Source organism: Barbus barbus (assembly GCF_936440315.1).
Source record: "Barbus barbus genome assembly, chromosome: 31".
In the NCBI taxonomy this organism is placed as follows: Eukaryota; Metazoa; Chordata; class Actinopteri; order Cypriniformes; family Cyprinidae; genus Barbus; species Barbus barbus.
Window position 1 is genome coordinate 4,613,356 of NC_136759.1, and position 19,401 is coordinate 4,632,756.

Genomic DNA, 19,401 nt, shown 5'->3' on the forward strand with positions numbered 1-19,401 from the left:
GATTATTTGAACCCTGTTAATGGATTCAATGCTAAACTTTGCTCAGACAAAGTTTTAATGTAAGTATGCCGTAACATGCAGCATGTTCTTGCAGCATTTTGGCATATTCCCATAGGATTCCCATCTGCAGACCTAGTAGAGGAATGTTGTGGGAAGGTTACTGGAAGATTTAACCTTGTGTTTGCATGAATGCTGCTGTGGGAGTTGCTTAAGTTGAGTTTGCATAGCAATAGAGGAGTTTTACAAGTACGCTGCTGCAGTGTTTAGGGTAAGGTTTGGATAACCTCTACTGCAAACCTAAGGGAGCCCTAGTTTTACACTTTCTCCGTTGAGGTTGAAATTAATTGGTTGCATAGCACAAGAGGAGGCTCTAGTGTACTTACAGTGCCAAAAGCGCTAACGCTACTGGAGCGTAGGGAAAACATATGTCAAGATGCCGAGAGGTCACAAATGTGTGAGCATGTGGGAGCGTTTTTTTAATGTTGTTATATCATTAGGGAAGCACTTGTGAAATGGAGAGATCTGTTAGGTGAGAAGTTATGGGCTGTTGGAGAAAACAGCCTCCAACTAACAGTAAGAAAAATAAGTTATTTTCTAGGGGCGCATGTTTGGAGAAGATGAAAATGTTCTGCAGTCTTTGTCTTCCTCGAGTTTGCACCTTTTGTCTGGTAATGACTTATTGCACTGTTCTCAATCATTGAATGTGATTCTAATACTTGTGTGAGATGTAATTAATTTTCCTAATACTGAGGATTATTATAATTGTATGATTTCTGATAAATGAGGTATTGTTTTTTTTTTTTTTGCAGAGGGTGGTATCTAAAGTGAGACATAAAAATGTTATTTTCAAAACATTAGTGGATGCGATTTAAAACCTTTTTGCAGCATTCTCTCTTTGATATCTGTGAACAATTGAATGCATTGTGGGTAAGTTATACTGTGTTCGCTTTGGGCTGATCATCGTTATTATTGTTGCCAGGTGACTGTTTGTTGCTGCGCTCAGTCCCGCCCCTTGATGTCTCCTGCAGGAAGAGGCGTGGTTTACAAAGTGACAGAAGTATTCTTCGATATTCTCTGCGGAAGTTCTGATTGAGCAGTCCGTACACTACGGCGTTCAGGCATGAGTTAAAATATGCCATGAAATAACTCACCACAAACAGCCAATCAGGGACCATGGGCGCTACGCGGGGCGGGTCCACCGCTACAGCCAGGCCAATCAGATTCAGCGGCGCCCAGCAGACGGCGAACAGCACAAAGACGACGAACATGGTCAAGAAGTGGCGCAACTCACTCGGTCGGAGGCGTGGCCTGACGTCGGTTGTGACCCGCCGCCTCACGCGGAGCACCAGCACCCAAATCCTCAGATAGCAGAATGTAACTACCGCGATAGGAAGCAGGAAGTGCACGGTCACCACTGCGATGGTGTAGCCTGCGCTTGTCGTCTGACTAAAGGTGCATGAGTAAACACGAGGGTCGTACGTTAACGACCCCAGCGCCAGGTTTGGAAGAATAGCAATGGCGGTGAGCACCCAGACTAACATCAGTAGCACCAGGGTTCCAGCACGGCCGTAGATTTTCTCGTAGGTGTTGGCCTGGCAGATGAAACAGTAGCGGTTGATGGCGATGGCGGTGATGTTGAAGATGGAGCCGATGACGCTCGCTCCCATCAGGAAGCCGCTGACCTTACACTCCATCTCTCCCGGCAACCAGCCCGCATGCAGCATGGCGTGCAAGACCAGAGGGTAGGGATAGCAAACCACCAGGAGATCGGCGAAAGCCAGGCTCACTACAAATGCATTACCTAAAGCACAAACACACACAGACAGAATTCAAATACAAGGCCTCAGTACTGGCATTAAAGTTAATTGTTCAATTACATTCAGATCATGATGTCAGATAACATTAAAAACAGCAAATTAGAAATGGTGACAACAGTAAAATGTAATCAGGGAACTACACTACTGTTCAAAGTTTTTGGGAACGGTAAGTTTTTTTTCTGTGTTATGCTTACCAGGGCCGAATTTATTTGATCAAAAATACTGTGAAAACAGTTATATTGTAAAATATGATTAAAAGTTTAAAAAAAGGTTTTCTATTTGAATATATTTTAAAACTATTTATTCCTGTGATCAAAGCTGAATTTTCGTCTTCAGTGTCACATGATCCTTCAGAAATCATTCTAATATGCTGATTTGCTGCTCAAGAAACAGTTCTTTTTATTATCATCAGTGTTGAAAACAGTTGAGCTACTTATATATTTTTGGGGAAACTGATTTTTTTGTTTTGACTTTTTGATAAAAAATTTTTTAAAAACATTTGAAATTAAAAAACAATTTAACAATGTAAATACACTATATTGTCAAAAGTATTGGGTCACCCCCTTCTAATGAACATGTTTGACTACTTTAGTCATTTCTATGAGTACAAATCTTAATGTTAAAGCATATAATGATATTCTAGGGAACTGTGTGCTTCTAATTTTATAGCAACAGTTTGGACAGGACTCTTTTCTATTCTAACATGACAGTGTCTCTGTGTATAACACACGGTTCAAAAACACATGATTGATTGAGTCAGTGTGGAAGAACTTGACTGGTCTGAAGAAAGCCAAGTCCTGATCCCAGCTGAACACCTCTGGTGTGACTTTATATGCAGACCTTGAGCCAAAAACTCATCACCAATGACTTGTACATAAGGGTACTGTCATTTTAGACACGTCCAAAACTGTTGCAACAGAGATGGAAATACAATTTTTAAATACATGAACTATGTTTCCATCTTTGTTTTAATTCCGTAGAATATCATTATATGCTTAAACATTAAGATTTGTACTCATAGAAATTACTAAAGTAGTCAAACATGTTCATTAGAAAGGGGTGACCCAATACTTTTGGCAATACAGTATATCTTCACTGTAACATTTGACCCAATTAATATATCCTTGCTGAATAAAAGTATTTTATATATCCTTGCTGAATAAAAGTATTTTATATATCCTTGCTGAATAAAAGTAATTTATTTCTAAAACGTCATCCCCTGGTTTCACAGACAAGGCTCAATCCTAGTCCTAGACTAAAATGTAAGTCTGAGCTGCTTCAAATGAAAGAAGCTTGCACTGACTGATCTTAAAATATATCAGTGCCTTTGTTTTGTCTCAAGATGCACACCAGTAATATTTTTTTCTAAGCACATTCGTAAAAATAGGTTAAATGTCCTAATTGAACTTTGATCTAATCCTGGTTTACTCTAAGCCCCGTCTGTAAAACCTGTCCTAAGACACCAAACAATATTGTAGCTTTAAATTAAATTTTATATTTAAAAATGTATATTATATTTTTCGTTTGTTACTACTTTGTTATTGCTAACTTTGTAAGTTCTCAAATATTTTGCTAGAAAACATAATGGTGACTAAATGTAATTAATAAGTATTTTCCTGTTTGTTTATATATATATATATATTAGTACACATTTTAAGAATATGTATTTACACTGTGTCCTAACCATGGAAGTGTCTGCTATCACTGTCCCAAAAAAGAAAATGCAATGCAGCATAGCCAATTAGAATGAATGAATGAATGAATGAATGAATGAATGAATAAAGCAAAATTGATGTGTAAGACGGTGTGGAGCAAGATTTTAAACCAATGAGAGGCAACTATCAATGGAACTTCTCAGTGTCAGAACAATGATTTCATACAGAAATGATGATGCCTGCCACTTTATCACATTACATCAGGTGATGCTGTTTTTGAACAACAAATTTAAATGTATCTTTCTTGTTAAGTACAACTGTGAAAAACCAACCAAAATGCAAGAGGTTCTTCAAATTTATAAATTTTTGAAATCATGACACTGGTGATTTGCCACTAGAAAATGAAATTAATGTATTTTTATACATGTTTACAAATGTCCGTAGAGTAGAAAACCAAAACACCAGAAAGGAAACTTGATAACAGCTCCTGAATTGTAGTCAACATATTGCGTGTCTGGGAGTGTGGGAGCGTTTGTGTGTGTGTAAAATGTATTTTGACTGTGAGGTTGACACGAAGTTCAGCTCCATTAGATTAAGTGCAGTGTCTGTGACACTGAGTTCTCCTCTACAGTGCTTGTTTGTGCATGTTTGCTTGGTTTACCAGTCAGTCTCTCGCATGCATGTGTTGTGTGCTGGTTTGTTGGGAGTTGAGGTTTTCTCCTCAGATCAGGCTGTATTAGCATTTATACCACAGATGGAGTTCATATGGAGTTTAACTCAGTACTGCACACACTTGTGCTCCCAAACCAATGCATGGCAGAACTCAAATAGGTTTTGTAATGGATACATGCATTCAGTGAATATCGATCAAATACATCTGGGGAAAAAAATCCATAGAGAAAGTGATCATTTTAGGTTAATATTCTATATCATACCTCATCCACATGACTGATGCTCCGTTCACACTGATTTTATTGCTAGAGGTCAGCAGGTCGCTAGTAGCCATTTCTCTTGCTCTAATACATTGGTATAGATATTGCAGCAATGCATTATATAATGAACATGAGGAATGCCTATCAATGCATGAATCAAAAATGCTTAGAATGGCACTTTCTGACACTCTTTAAATTGCGCTGATGCTCATTTGCATAAACGTAAGGTGTTGCATCATAGGACACGCCCACAATGAATCACTGTCGCTTACGTCTCCAGAAATTGAATGATTTGGGGTCACCGCAAATCGCTGTCAACTTTCACAGCCACCCATTTCCTCTTATCTCACTCGCCCTCTTCTTCTCCATTTTGTCTTTCTCATTTGGATCCATCAATGTCTGCTATCTTTCTCTCACTCTGTGTCAATATCCCTCACCGTATCTGATTTCTAATCCATCTCTATTCCTCTCACTTATTACAACTCAATTCGCCTCCCCTTGCTTTCGTCCTTTCTCACAAGAAGATTAAGAGGCAAGAGGAAGAAAGCTTCTGGACTTTTAAATGTTTTAATTGGAACGTCGAAAGGCTTTCTGAGAGAGAAATTTGGTCTAAACTCTTGTTCCGAAACTGGGCCAGAATGTATGCTCTTGAACCTGAAAACAGAGTTTGGCTCGACAGAGATGCCTAAGGAAAGAAACAAATAAAAATCGGCTTTAGTAGAGCACCATACACACACACACACACGCTTGCACCATTACCTCTCTCATCCTGCCGCATGCTGATGTGAGGAAGAGGGTGTGAGGAATAAGTGTTCAGGAGATGAATAGTGTGCCAGATACACAGATGCGTCCTGTGGGATTCTGGGCTTTGACATTTGGAACAACATTTAGTTTTGTTTGCTAAACAGATGAATTTATGAACTGCTGCCTTCACACTCAAAAAAAACATCGGCCCCTGCTTTTAAATGATTGTACCACTTACCCATTACATCAGATGTTGTTAACCAAAACTATCGTATTCAGAATGTTTCAGCCTATGAACTGTATATCTTCAATGCAAAGTCGCTTTGGATGAAAGCGTATGCTGAATGCATAAATGAAACGCAAAATGCTTTTTGTGATTTGACAAACAAAAACAATATCCAGATCTGGTCTATTACGTTTCCCTACTTCAGAAAAATTCCCAGTAAAGGATGAAAATAGGGATCAGAAGTGAAGACAAGGAGAGAAAGTAAAGTTTTGAAGAACCCCATGAAACATAGAGAGAAATGCAAGTGAATTGGTAAGAGAAACGAGAGATTCCAAGTGTATTCCAGTGGAAAAATTCATGGGATTTTGTTCAAATTAAATTGGGTGACTAGATCTGCACTGTCTGTGGTGTGTTTTACATTGCAAGAGTGGAACAAAATGAAAGAACCCAGAACACAGCTGAAGCTCCTATGTCACATTAAAAATTACTTTACAATATTTTACAATAATCAATCTCTTATGCATTTACTGCAGTTGGATTGGTTCCTAAAAGCTGGCTCTTCAAAAACCATGCAAAAAGATTGCAACCACCCATCCATAATCTAGAAGAAGTAGAAGACTGTCATGTTTCACATTGATACACAACACTCTTTCACGACATACCTTGAAAAAATTCTGCTGATTTACCTAATATTACCTAGTTTAAAAATGCTGAATTCAAAACTATCACTAAAAACTTTCCATCACTTAGTTGTTTCACAAAACAATTTTTGTGAAAGATTTTTCAAGTTATATATATATATATATATATATGTATCAGCTTTAATGCACTCATCAAATAACAAAAGCAGTCAAATGTCAAAAGTTTTTATGACAAAAAGTATTCAAATACAGTATATCATTTACATATCATTATCAGAAGTATATCATTTACAGTAATTTACAATTTGCAAAGGATTGGAAAAAGTGGGAAAAGTCTTCAAATTTATTTATACATGTGAAAAATAGACTGAGAATTGTAACCTAGCTCATATGAAGACAGGAATCATGTCTTTTTTTGCTGATTAAGGCGAAATACGAGAATTCTTCACCTTGTCGAAAGCAAAAATCTATGAAAAGCACATCATATTTTGTGAGAAAGTGTGACATGCTCGAGCAAAACACACTCTATTTTTGGATTCAGCACCCCAAAATTGGTAAGAAACAAGTATTGGATTTCATTCAGCAAGTATGATGCAGGCCAGTGTTATTTTTCTAAAAATCTGTGGTTGTGTGTCACAGAAGAAAAGAAAGTCATATACAACAGGGACAGAATGAGGGTAAGTAATCGACGAAAGACTTTTCATTTTTGGGTGGAGTATTCCGTCAACTATTCAAGTCACAGAAACTTTTACAAGCTCTAATATGAATTATATGGTCCAAAATGTCTCGAATGTACATTCAACTAAAAAGCATAACTGATACACAAGAGCGAGACAAGCCCATTTTTTAAACAGGTCGCATAAATCTACAATATGAAATCTAAAAAGCCAGTATCACGGTCTGGCTCACCAATAGCCCAAATGTCAAACTACACCAGTGGGTCTCATTAATGCTTCAACTGTTTCTACTAGGCACCATTGAGATTAAAAATGAGATTTTTCTCCTGAGAAAACGACCATCTAATCTCATTTCAGAAAAGAGCTCAACAATGTCTCAAACTGTGGTCAGATTTGCCAAGTAACATCTAATTCCATTTTACAACATGTAGAAAATGTTAAGAGGAAGGGGATATTTAAATGAGACACACATGAGAACTCCATTAGGTCTTTGGAGCCACCTCTGAGCATTAAAAGTTTCCTCCGGGTGTCTCTGTTACACATATAAGAACAAGCAAAGGCTTTAATTAAAAACAGCATAAAAGAGAATGCTCACACACACACACACACACACACACAACCATTAATGACAGCAACGGGGTGGGGGGGTTAGTGCTTAGTCAACATGAATGTTAATTAAATCTCTAATGACCCCAAACTAACGAGGACTTCACTAACAGGGTAAAAACACACATGAAGGGTTCTACTATGGTAGCATCTCTCTTTTGCCTAACTGAGTGTGTGTGTGTGTGTGTGCATAAGATAAATGAACGTGGATGTAAAGTGCTTCCCGTTGTAGCAGCTCCACAGGCAATGTCCTCGGGGACTTTGTAATCTCACTTGGCACCAATAACCCTGTATCTGAGGAAATTTTAGTGGGTGTGTGTATAAAGGAGCAACTTTGTTGGATGATCAAACGGCTTTGTATAAAATGGCCACACACACACCCACACACACGTTCACGTAGAAAAGGCAGGACCATCGTTGAGCATCTGTCAGCTCAGTTTTAGGGTGTGTTCTGTGCTGTCAGCACTAGTCGGACCCTGTTGGCAGCGTTTTTGGCCAATTGTGCGTGTTGAATCGGCATCAGGCAGTTGGTGAGATGGATTACTCTGATTGACTATTCAGTTTAGTGAACCAGTGCATGAGAAGAGAAGTGAAAGTAATGAAAGCGAGCAAATGACAAAGTCAAGAGGACACACAAAAACAGCTGTTTTGATGTTACATAATTTCATCTGCGCATTCCAATACACGTATATTTTCAAAATGACACTGCCGTCTGGAATGAAGACAATGATTAACATGACTAATATTAAAAATGCTAAGCAACCATACGTGTCAGTTGGCCATTGACTGTAGCACTGTTTTAGCCCAGTTGCAACAGCCGGGGGTTTTCCTGCATCGAAACGATTTTGGCAGCCGCCAGAATGAACTTTGTCCTGCCAAAGCTTTATTTGATCATTTAATGTGATTACTGGGTGATGTAGATGACTGCTGTACTTGTGATGGCAGTATGGCCTTGCAAAGCTTGTATACTATTCTGCTACATACTCAAAAATATGTACTTTTCTTCACAAAAAGAGTACATACTTTCGGGCATAGTTAGGCAAATTAGAACAGCATATGACTTCTATGAATCTCACCGTTAGACTTTCAGTGCAACAGCACCCTCTGGCTTACAGGATGAATGAAACAGACCTTACATGAGAGTGTTTAATGCGCCATAAACCTCATATTTCATATCAAATGCATGAATTTTAGATTTTGCATCCCTCCTGACAAAAATTAAGAACTTACTGTGACTATAAGACATTTAAAACAAAATAGAGGGTTGCCAGTGCCTCACCACGTTAATAGGATATGACAAACTCTTTATTTTCATTTATTTTGGATTTTTGGTCATTATTGGGAACACATTGCACAAAGGTAGGGTACTTTGTATTGTGCGTTTGGATGACTGTGGTCGTCAGCCACCACCAAAGAGCATTTTTGACCCTGGAAAAACCCTGAACACCGTCAGCTTTTGTCACAGCTATTTTTTTGTTGTTGTTTGGTGTGTCACGACTCTTAAGCAAACGGAAAAGTCCTAACAATTGCTGCAAAATGAAAAGACTTGCCGAATGATTTTTGACAAGAGTTGTACAGTCTTTGTATCGACAAAAAACACACTTTTTTTTTCTCCAAAATATTTTCTTTTGTGTTCCTCTGAAGAAAAAAGGTTTCCTTTTAAAACTATCCATGTAATGCTTCACTCCTCAAAGTTCAATGCATCGGGAAACATAGTCATCAATCATCTGAAAAGGCCTTTATTGCTCTACAGGGATATGACCCTCAATTTTACGAGAGAAAGTGTCTTGAACACATCACTTTCTTTTACTCTAGGGAATTGCAAGGGCGTGATGGAACGCAGCCAGACAGAAGTATGGGCATGGTTTAGTCATCTCATTTGCATACAATTTCGCCAGACCCAATAGGCTTTCATTCAGCCCGGCACTGCACAGCAAATGAAACCTTTAGGAAAAACTAAACACATCTGATGTATTAATCAATACTACCTGCTCCTGCAGTTCAACTGGACACAGCACAAAGCCAAGCATGAAGAAGAACAAAAAGGCACTCAGCCATCATTTGAGCGCTCCAATACTTGTGTTTTCTTAATCATCACAGGTCAAAGTGAAGGATGCAGTCAATGGTGACAGACACGCAACATTTATCGCATGCCCTTTGAGTATCTATATAGAGCACCAGCAAGCTCATCCCTCTATGCTAATGAGACACTGAATGTCACCTTGTGCTACACAAATACACTCTACCAAACACAAGCAAAAAGTCCATAACGTGAGGTCACGGACCAAATCTAATTGTCTGAACAAACATCAGCTCAACAGTCACACATTTAAGAGCGAAGGACTAGATTGAAAGCATGATAGAGATGAAGAATAAGAGGGAAAGGGAGTGTTTAGAGCGGAATGACAGCAACATTTCGGTCATTTCGGTTTCTCTCTTCATCCCTTTGTAGACAACATGTTTGATTTGAAAGCTGGAGTGCAGGGCTGTGCTGGTAAACTAGGTACATTGCCGTGGTTACCGTAGCTTTGTTAAGACAGTGATGGGATGATGCCACCTGCACATTTCAAGATAAGGAAATGTCAAAAATCTCCAAAGACACAATGACATGCATAGAAAAGCTCTCTCTTCCCTTGCTGCTCGCTCTCGCTATGTCAGTTCTCACTCTCACACACTCCATATTACTGATGAGTATTACAGAACACAGCCGACATATCAAACTCTGACCTAATAACACAGCGCTGTCGAATGGTTTGACGGACTGCCTGTTTGGAGATATTGCAGTTCAAATCTGTGTTTACCTACTCTCTCTTTCTCATAGTCTTTTTTTCTGTTCCCATTGACAGTTTTTTCTGTGCTCTGGTAAGCAACGAAAAGCTGAAATCTTAAAAATTGCATTTTAAAACCCCATCGGTCCTTAAGACATCAGAGTGGAAACGAACGTGTCAGAGAACGTAAGAATATTTTAAAACAACCCTGGTAATTTCACAGTCCTGTTTTCTTTCTGACGTTGTTTTTTCTTTCTTTCTATGTAACATTCTTACATTGTTCTTTGCTTATCCATTCATTTTCTCTCACATCTCATTTTGTGATTTTTTTAAAATACATACTAGTACTAGATTTTTTCTTTCAGAGTAGGAACATGCTTCAGAAGTTTTGCATGTCTGTTTTGTCTCTAACACTTCACAATATAAAGACATCACAGCTATTTGAAACTGGAAAGCACTGCCAGATAATAATGAAAAAAAATGCAGAAGATCCATAATTTGAAACCATATGGTACTTCATATTAATGAATGAGGGACTCCAATAAAATGTTTTTTTTTCTGAGTGGAATTAACTGGAATTGCTTTGCATTTTCTCTCACACTCACTCACTCCAACACAGCCAGCACATAACTGACAGATGCTGGTGGTAAATCTGAGCTATTGCTGTTTCAGACATGCAACTCACACCCTGGCACTCATTCTCAGGTACACACATATGTGTGTGTAAATTATTGATTCACGCCAAAGGATTTTGGTTTATCTCTGAATTTTAAAATCAAATATCCAAATGTACATTTGTCATCTTCACAAGCATACCGCCACTCTCTGGCTCACATTCATATGGTCTTCAAACGTCCGTTAAAGTATCACTGTCAGACAGCCTTGAGTGCACAGTGTTATTCTCAGGCTCTGACCGTCTTTGATATCTGTGTGTTATATAACGTCAAACCCTCTCGTGTCCATGAAACACATTGTTTCAGGTTTGGCTTTGTGAGAATGAGCATAAAAATGAATGAATGAACAAACTAATCAATGAATGAAATAATGAGGAATGAATGACAAACAAATGTGGAAAAATAATTTCCACATTTTCATGCATAAAATGTTCAGTGTCTTAAAAGAAGTAAGCTTGTTTTACTTGGCAAAATGAATCATTATGCACATGGAAAAGACTAATTAGCAGGCAAATCTAGGCTATTTCTATAACCGACATTTAAAACTAAAAGATAAAAATAGTTAAATAACAGACCATGTATTTGTATAAGTTTAAGAAACGACTATAAATACAAATTATGTTAAATAGAATCATATTTAAAGACACTGAAATTATTTCAATAATCAAATGCTGAGCCTCGAATGCTGTATGTAAGCAGAACAGATGATGGACATCATCTCAAAATGATTTTAGACAAATTCCCATATTTTTGTACGAGATTTGTATTGTCATTCATGCTCAAGCCATATTGTGCACGTGAATGGTTGGTAACCGTGTGAATGAAGCACTAGGTTTATTCTTGAATTTCTCCGTGTTGCACGGGAACACACGACAGCTGATGACAGTATTAATGACCCTCCTCTTAAACTGCAAATGAGTCATACGAGTATTATCCTAATAACTCCTTGTCATGAGCCAGTGAATGATTATCACCGACTCTTAAGGGCCGTTCACAAAGGACGCGCTCTTGCGATCTTTTTTCTTAATCGTTCTGCACTGTAGTGTAACTTTGGAATGCGTTCGCTCCGTTCCGTTGCCTCGCGTTCAGCTGTTTTGAATGCAAGAACGGGTCATGTGCGAACATCCCCTCATCTCTCCGTTAATGAATGTGGACTGAACGCGCGCGCTCACTCACCCGCATTTCTCAGTTTTCTATTTCTGAGCACCGAGATGATCACCAGCACGTTACCGAGCACATCCACCACGCTCGTGAAGATCAGCACACCGGCCAGCACCATGACGACCCATGCTGGCCTCGCGCCTGCTCCGCTACCCCAAGCGCGACCCTGCGCGACTTCCGTCCGGTTCCTGATGAGGGAGACATTCTCGGGCATCTCGGGAATAAGCTTCACCCTCTCTCACAAAAACACGCGCGGTATCTTTCTCACGAAGCTTCTGTCATCTTCTCCTTCGTCAGCAATTAAACGTGTCCACATTCTGAACAAGCCTTGGGAAGCTCGGTGACGCGTTTTGTTTTCTCATTCATGTGCCACATGAAACAAAAAAATTCCACCGGGTTCTTCTTCTCGCGGTTGACGAATATGTTCAACTTCACAGTGCTCTTCCTCTCTCCTCGCCTCGCGCGCTCTTTTAAAACTCACTCACAGTGAGAGCGCGGCGACGCACCTCGAGCATCTCGCCCCAGTCGCGTGCGCTCCGGTATTTCCCATTGATTCCCCTCTTCCTCCTCCTCATCCAATTCTTCCTCCTCTTGCCGTTCAGCTTATTTACAGTGACGCTTGAGCTGAGGCGCTTCCAAAAAGCTGTCAAACGTGGGACGTGTCAGCACGCCGGTATGTCCAGTCAGTAAGATTTTATTTATTTATTAATTCACTCGGCGGCGACGGAATCCGATGCGTGAGATCGGATGATGGGCTCCTGTTTCGGTTGAATTCCCGCCTTAGGAGTGTCAAACCTTTCAGTGCAATATATGACACCGGTGTGTGTCGTTAAATGAAAGAATCCAACTTAGAATTTCTGAGCGGTAATTCCGTGTTTTCCGGTCCAGTTCTCGGACAAGTCCAGTTTAACGACAGCTGGAGAGACGTCGCCCTCGACCCGCTCCGCGCCACCGGTCTCTCGCGCTCTCCTCGTTGAGCGCGCGCCACCGTTGTTTACAGCTGCCCCGTTCACACGCTCTGGGAGCCTCCGCGTGCGTCTGAACTTGTACTGAGAGCGCGCAGGTGCACGTGAGGGCGTCCTGCCACACATAAAGGGTTTGAATTAAAAGGCCTTGCAGCGTTTTCTCACTGATTGCCTGGTACCGAGCGAAAGGATAGCTACTTTAAAGTCAGCTTCCACAACCATCACCAAACACCAAGAATTTTTTAAAATAAATTCTATCAACCTGTAGTCAAATTAATACATAGCCTAGCAAATAAAATGTCTCGTTAACATATCTTTAAAACCATTGTAAGAAGAGGTGATCTCAAGATGTGAAAATGACAAAATTCATCAAAAAGAACTCATTTATGACTAATAGCCTAATTGCAGGATGCTGGGTCCAACTTGATTAAAACATATAAATAGCTGAATGCAATGCAATGAGAGGAAATTAAAATACCCAACAACAACATCTACAGTCTAACTAAACTTAGGGAAATAAAACATGAAATATTTTTGGTTCCAATATTCTAGCCAAACAGCAGTGCATGCTGGGAGCGAAAGCCCTGCCCACAGTGCTTTAGAGATCACAATACTTTGCAGCTTGTTCTAGCCATAAATCATTCACTTAGACAGGATGATGAATCTGAGTGACATACAAAGTGATCAGTCACAGGTGTGGGTTTATTTTCAAAAAATTAATATGCTATGTTAATAATAGGCTTGTGTGGGGAAAAATAAATAATAGCCTATAGCAATCTCAGATTGTACAAAAACACAGGCAGAAAATGTCTAGAGACTAAATACTTTACAGAAAATACAGTAAGTTGATTACATAATTCAGAAAATAAAGCAGTATATTCAGGTCTGCTCAGTTCTTATTGGTTCCTCAAAAACACTTGTGTATCTTACACGATAACTTGTAGACTTTGTTTTAAGATGGACTTGTGCTTGTTCTTGCAGAAGTCAGCCAATCAGATTAAAGTTTACTAGGTCGAGAGAAAAGAAACATCCAGTTTTGTTTGCGATATGCATCAGACGATGGTGAAGGTGGGCAGTGAAGGACTGTAGGTGGTCCGTGGGCATACTGTCTGAAGCTGAGAGATCAGCTCAGCATTGTTTCGAACTGAGACTACAAATACTTTTAAACAACCCGGATATAATATTCATGAAGCAACTTAATCAAAAGCTTATCCCACCCCGGCAAGCACTTCACGGCTCACTTCTCCAAACTGTCTGTCCCACCCTGAGAGTCCAGTGACTTTGCTTAGAGCTGGAGTCAGGCCTGTGTAAAATCAGCTCTGGTTCTTGAAGAGTTCATAACCACTTGAAGGCTAGTTAAAAATCTCATTTTCAAAAACTACAATGTTTATTTCCTATGGTTTTAAATGATTTTTTTTAAGAGGAAATGCATCCTTCCCAGTGTTCAAATGAAACCTACCCCACTGGATTTGATTAACCTGACCTTTTCCTGGCTTCTAGCACTTAAAGAGACATTTTTTTTTTTCATTGAGCTTGTCCTATTTCTATGGTGCAGACGGATAGCAGCTGAAATGAGAGAGGGCGGAGAAGTACAGCACAGGGAGCTACTCCAAAGAAAAGTTACCCGCTAGGTCACAATTAATTTAAGGGCACAACCGTTGTGGAGAGTGCATGTCTGACAGCAGTGTGACGGGGCGGGGTCCTGTGCCACCCCTGAGGATGCTATCACCTGATTCAGCTGCCTATATCTCCTATGCCACAGCCAGACACACACACACACACACACACACACACATGTTGGTTTTTGTGGTTTATGGGGACTCTCCATAGGCGTAATGGTTTTTATACTGAACAAACTGTGTGTGCTATTGCCCTACACCTAAACTTAGCCCTCACAGGAGACTTGGTGCATTTTTAGATTTTCAAAAAAACACCATTTAGTATGTTTTTTTTAAGCCTTTTGAATTACGGGGACACAGGAAGTGTCCTCATAAACCACCTTCATATTGTAATACCTCTGTCATACCCATGTCATCATACAAATTTGTGTCCTCATAAACCACATAAACATGCACACACACACACACACACACACACACACACAAGGTTTAACACAGCCCTGCTTTCACCTTGTGAATTTCCTTGCAGCTTGGGGAAAAGGGTTCCAGCATATCATTAAATATTACTCAATTAAACCATATCATGGATACACTGAAATAAATTTACCCCTGTGAGGTTTGAATGAATCTGTCCACAGCATTAGAAATAGGCCTAAATCAAATCGCTCAGTGATTTGAAAAAGTGATGTATATGGATTGTCATAATTACCCATTGGACATGCATACATGTGCATATATGTATATGTATTTTGTGTTTAAATTTTAAAGGACAAATAAACGATAGATAGATAGATAGATAGATAGATAGATAGATAGATAGATAGATAGATAGATAGATAGATAGATAGATAGATAGATAGATAGATAGATAGATAGATAGATAGATAGATAGATAGATAGATAGATAGATATTTATTTATGTCAACATTAGCCTATACCTCGTAATTTATCACACTGGAACAAATATGCAAAAATTTCTGAATGAGAACACCAACAACTGAGCAGTATTTACATACAGGTACACGTTGCACATCTATCCCCCCCCCCCTGTTTACATACAGATACTGCACAGAAATGTAGTGATGTTTGCTGGTGCGTGTGCGCTTTTATCTCCACGAGCCAGCAATGCCATCCAGCGCGCGCGCGCTAAATCAGCCTCAGGGTTTTTTTTTGTTTTTTTTGGATCCAACACATCCATACGGTTCAACAAAAACAAATCAGTCCAATGCGAGGTGTTTGAATGATTATTTCTTTTACACCCACGACAACACTGCTGGGAATAAAGGAGGCGTTTACCGCGTTGAAACCTGGCAGGCTGCGACTTTTCGGTCGGGTGTGTGCGTGGGTATACGGACTGATCGTTTGAGCGCGCTCGGCTCGTTAGGAGAGTCGGGTTATGTAAGCGGGCGTCTGGTTTCTCTGGGACAGAGAAAGAGAGAGAGAGGCCTTTCTTTCTTTGATGTCAAACTGCAGGAAACCCTCCCGAGACCGGCAGTGCTTGTCACTGTCTGTGTGTTTTAGTTTAATTCGTTCGGCCTGTGAACGTATTCACATGTGTATCTGTGCAAGAGTGGTGTGTGTGGGTGAGTTTATGGGTTTGTGCAGTTCTGAGTCTGGTTAATGAGTAAAATGACTGGTTTCACCCTGTCTACCCTTCCTCACATTGGAAGAGCAACGTACAGCTGCTTCAAAAGCAACACAAAAAGCGTATTATCGCACAGCTCTGTAGCCTATATAAAGTTGGATATATCATAGATGCCATATTGAATATTAAGTTGGATATATCCAACTTTATCCGCATAGCCTACAGTATTCTACAGCTATTATACAGCAAGTCTCAACAGTCAGATATTTTTTGTCACAAAATATAACTATTATCGCACAGCTTGTTATATGAAGTTGGACACAGGTATGTCCAACTATATCCACATTCACACTGGCATAGAGCGATAAATACCCTACTATTTAGTATATCTCAACTGCTTCGTGATTAGCTTTGCACAATGTGAGTTTTCAGCGCTGCACTCGTTGTCTTCTGTCTTCCGTTTGTAATTCCACAGCATGAAGGTAATGTCGTACAAATTTACCGGTGCATCCACTTCGAACATTACAAACATTCGTTAACTCTACAATAAGTAAATCCACTTCACCAGCTACATAGACCTACTCCTCAACAGCCAGCTACAGCAAAAACAGAAGTTCAAAGACAAAATTCTAAAGATGGCTGCTCACTTGTTTCTCTGACGTCTATTCCTATATTATTAAATATTAATAACATGTTTTCTGTAAAGCTGCTTAGAAACAATGCATTCTGAAAAGTGCTATATGCAAATATGACTTGGCATTTAAAAATATCAGAATTTCATTAAAATATCAGTTCATAAAGACGTGGTGCTTATTTTGAAGGAATAGCCTACATATCAGATCCAAGTTTTATATGACACGTGCCTTAAATGCTCAAGCTCTTTAAAGCAAGATGGATTCTGATTGGCTGTCAATGTTTTAATGTTCATCAGCTGGGCAAAAATTGTTCTGAAACTGAATCCAGTTCTATCTGTGTGTTATCATTATAGTTGCGGTGTGGACTTGCTATAGATCTTAATCAGAGCAGCGTCGTATTTCATGTTTGACAGGAATGAAAACAAGGCTGTGAGGGATAAGTAGGCTACAGTTCAGTGCTTCCAGTGATTTATACGAGGCTTTATTTAATAACATGCTGATTGTTTAACTAACGAAACGTCTGTCCGAAAAAAAACTTTCAGTTGACAAACTCCGTAAAATTACATGATGTGGTACTTTTATACAGTGCGTGCCATTGTAAAAACTGCATTAAATTCAATATGGCATCTATGAAGCATTTTTAAAACTTTAAGATCTTTATTGTTATATTCATCTTTCTTGATGTAAACTCGCCTTCGCTGACCAAGGTGAAGATAGTGGTTTGAAAAAAAAAAAAAAAAAAACATAATTTGTAAGAAATGCTCACATTGATATTTTGTATTTAACATAACAACAGACATTTTAAGTGTGACTTTATTGTCCAAATACATTTTGAGGTCACTGGATCTCAAAGCTTCACCCTGATCATGTCTTTATGCTTCAGCGGCTCATCACAATATGTCCACTGATCTGTCATCAGTGCTCCCTGCTGACATGTTGTCTCCATTATCAGGTTTAACTATCTTACATCAATCTTTAATGCTACAGCAATCTCTCTGCGATGCTCCACTGATTTTGATGTTACCATCACACAAGTAAGCACAAGGGTACAATCTGTATCCCAAGATGAATTCACTAAAGAACGATGTAAGTAAACATTAGAAAGATATTTAAGACATTTCAGTTACGTCTAAATGACAAACATCTCTGTCTTTATCCTCATATGATCCTCATATCTTTTTTACACTTATTATTTTTATCGGTCCAAGCATCCGTGTGCTCAGTAAAGCTGAGCTGGAGCTGATCTGAAGTCAGTTCATGCTCCAGTTCTCTTCCCGCCTGCCTGCCACTCCGTTAATCAGAGGATGAGATAGATTGAGGGGGCAAGAGAAAGGTGGAGAGAAAGAACAAAACAAAAAAAAGTTACACAGCAAAGTTTAAAAGAACAGAAAAGAAGCAAAAAGAAAGTGAAAATTGTGATTTGCAGGGGAGAGAATGAGGAAGGCAAAGCAATGCACTTTCTACTCGCTGTCCTGGAAAACACAACTGTGATCTATTGCTTCATTCACAATTTACAAAGAGCTATTGAGAGAACATGCACACACAACTCGACTTAACCAGGACAGCATAAAGCCCTCTGTACATTCACAAACACATGCACACACACACACACACACACACTGGGTAATAAATTGAAAAAAAAAAAAAAACATCCTGGTGCCAATTCAGTCTATGAGAAAATGAGGACGCAAACATCACACAGTAACGTGTTCTGAGTCACCGATAACAGGGAAAAATAATGCACAACGCTAATAATAAAATGAGACTGATTATATAATCATGCATAGACAGGACAGCAAAATTTATATTCATATCAACCTCTTAAAGGAAAAGAAAAACACTATGTATCATCTGTATATGAGGTCAAAGGTCATGTATCCTATCAAACTATCATTTGAAATAAAAATTCAAATGAAATATTCACAGTTGGAAACTAATGTTTCATGTTATCCCAGCATAACAAACTTGCTTCTTTTGATTATTAACAGCAAAAGTGCAGACTCATAAATATATTTATTGTGAAATTTGCTATAACTTTTGAAAATCTTAAAATCTGTTTTATTTGCAAGTTTATTAAATATATATTCAACGTTATGTGTGAGAACCATCATTGCTGTAGCTGCCAAAAGCTACATATTTTACATATTTTAACAATAGAATTACTAAAACAAACAAATAAATCAATAAAATAAAAAGTAATTCAAAGTATATATATCCGACGATACTAAAATAACACCAACATAAGAACTAGGACATGAAGTGAAACCACTTGAGAAGCACAGCACTATATCATATATAGATACAAACCTGCACTTCCTCTGACAGAAGGATAAAAAAGCTGGAAGAATTACAGTAAAAGCTTGCTGTCGAGACAAAGACAAAGAGACTGAGATGTGCATACTAAAACTGACCTGTCACCTGCCTGAACAAAAAAGGCCTTGCAGAGGAACAAGAAGCAGGACGCTTTGGGACGCCCATCCAGCCATGGAAATGCAGCTATTGAGCCGTTTGAGAGCTCAGGGCTGGATTTATCTCCTTAATAAAACAGCCCTTCACACGAGGCATCACTGCTTTGTTCTTCTCCTAAATACCCCTCTCTCACCTTCCTCTTCAGCAGGCTTTTGTTTGATTTCCCTCTGTTTTTCTGCCAAAAGCATTTGCTGAGAAGCTTAAAGACTCTCTTAAAGAAGATGAGA

The 19,401-nt window shown here is 39.0% G+C and overlaps 1 protein-coding gene across 1 annotated transcript; it reads right to left on the reverse strand.

Annotated features, from left to right (window-relative positions):
• Positions 1-932: 932 nt before the first annotated feature.
• Positions 933-12,115, reverse strand: LOC306851251 (melatonin receptor type 1B-A; the record flags this gene model as incomplete). The annotated part of the gene is made up of 2 exons (XM_079387406.1): positions 933-1,801; positions 11,917-12,115. The coding sequence occupies 2 exons, from the start codon at positions 12,113-12,115 to the stop codon at positions 933-935; spliced, it is 1,068 nt and encodes a 355-aa protein (XP_079243532.1).
• Positions 12,116-19,401: the final 7,286 nt, after the last annotated feature.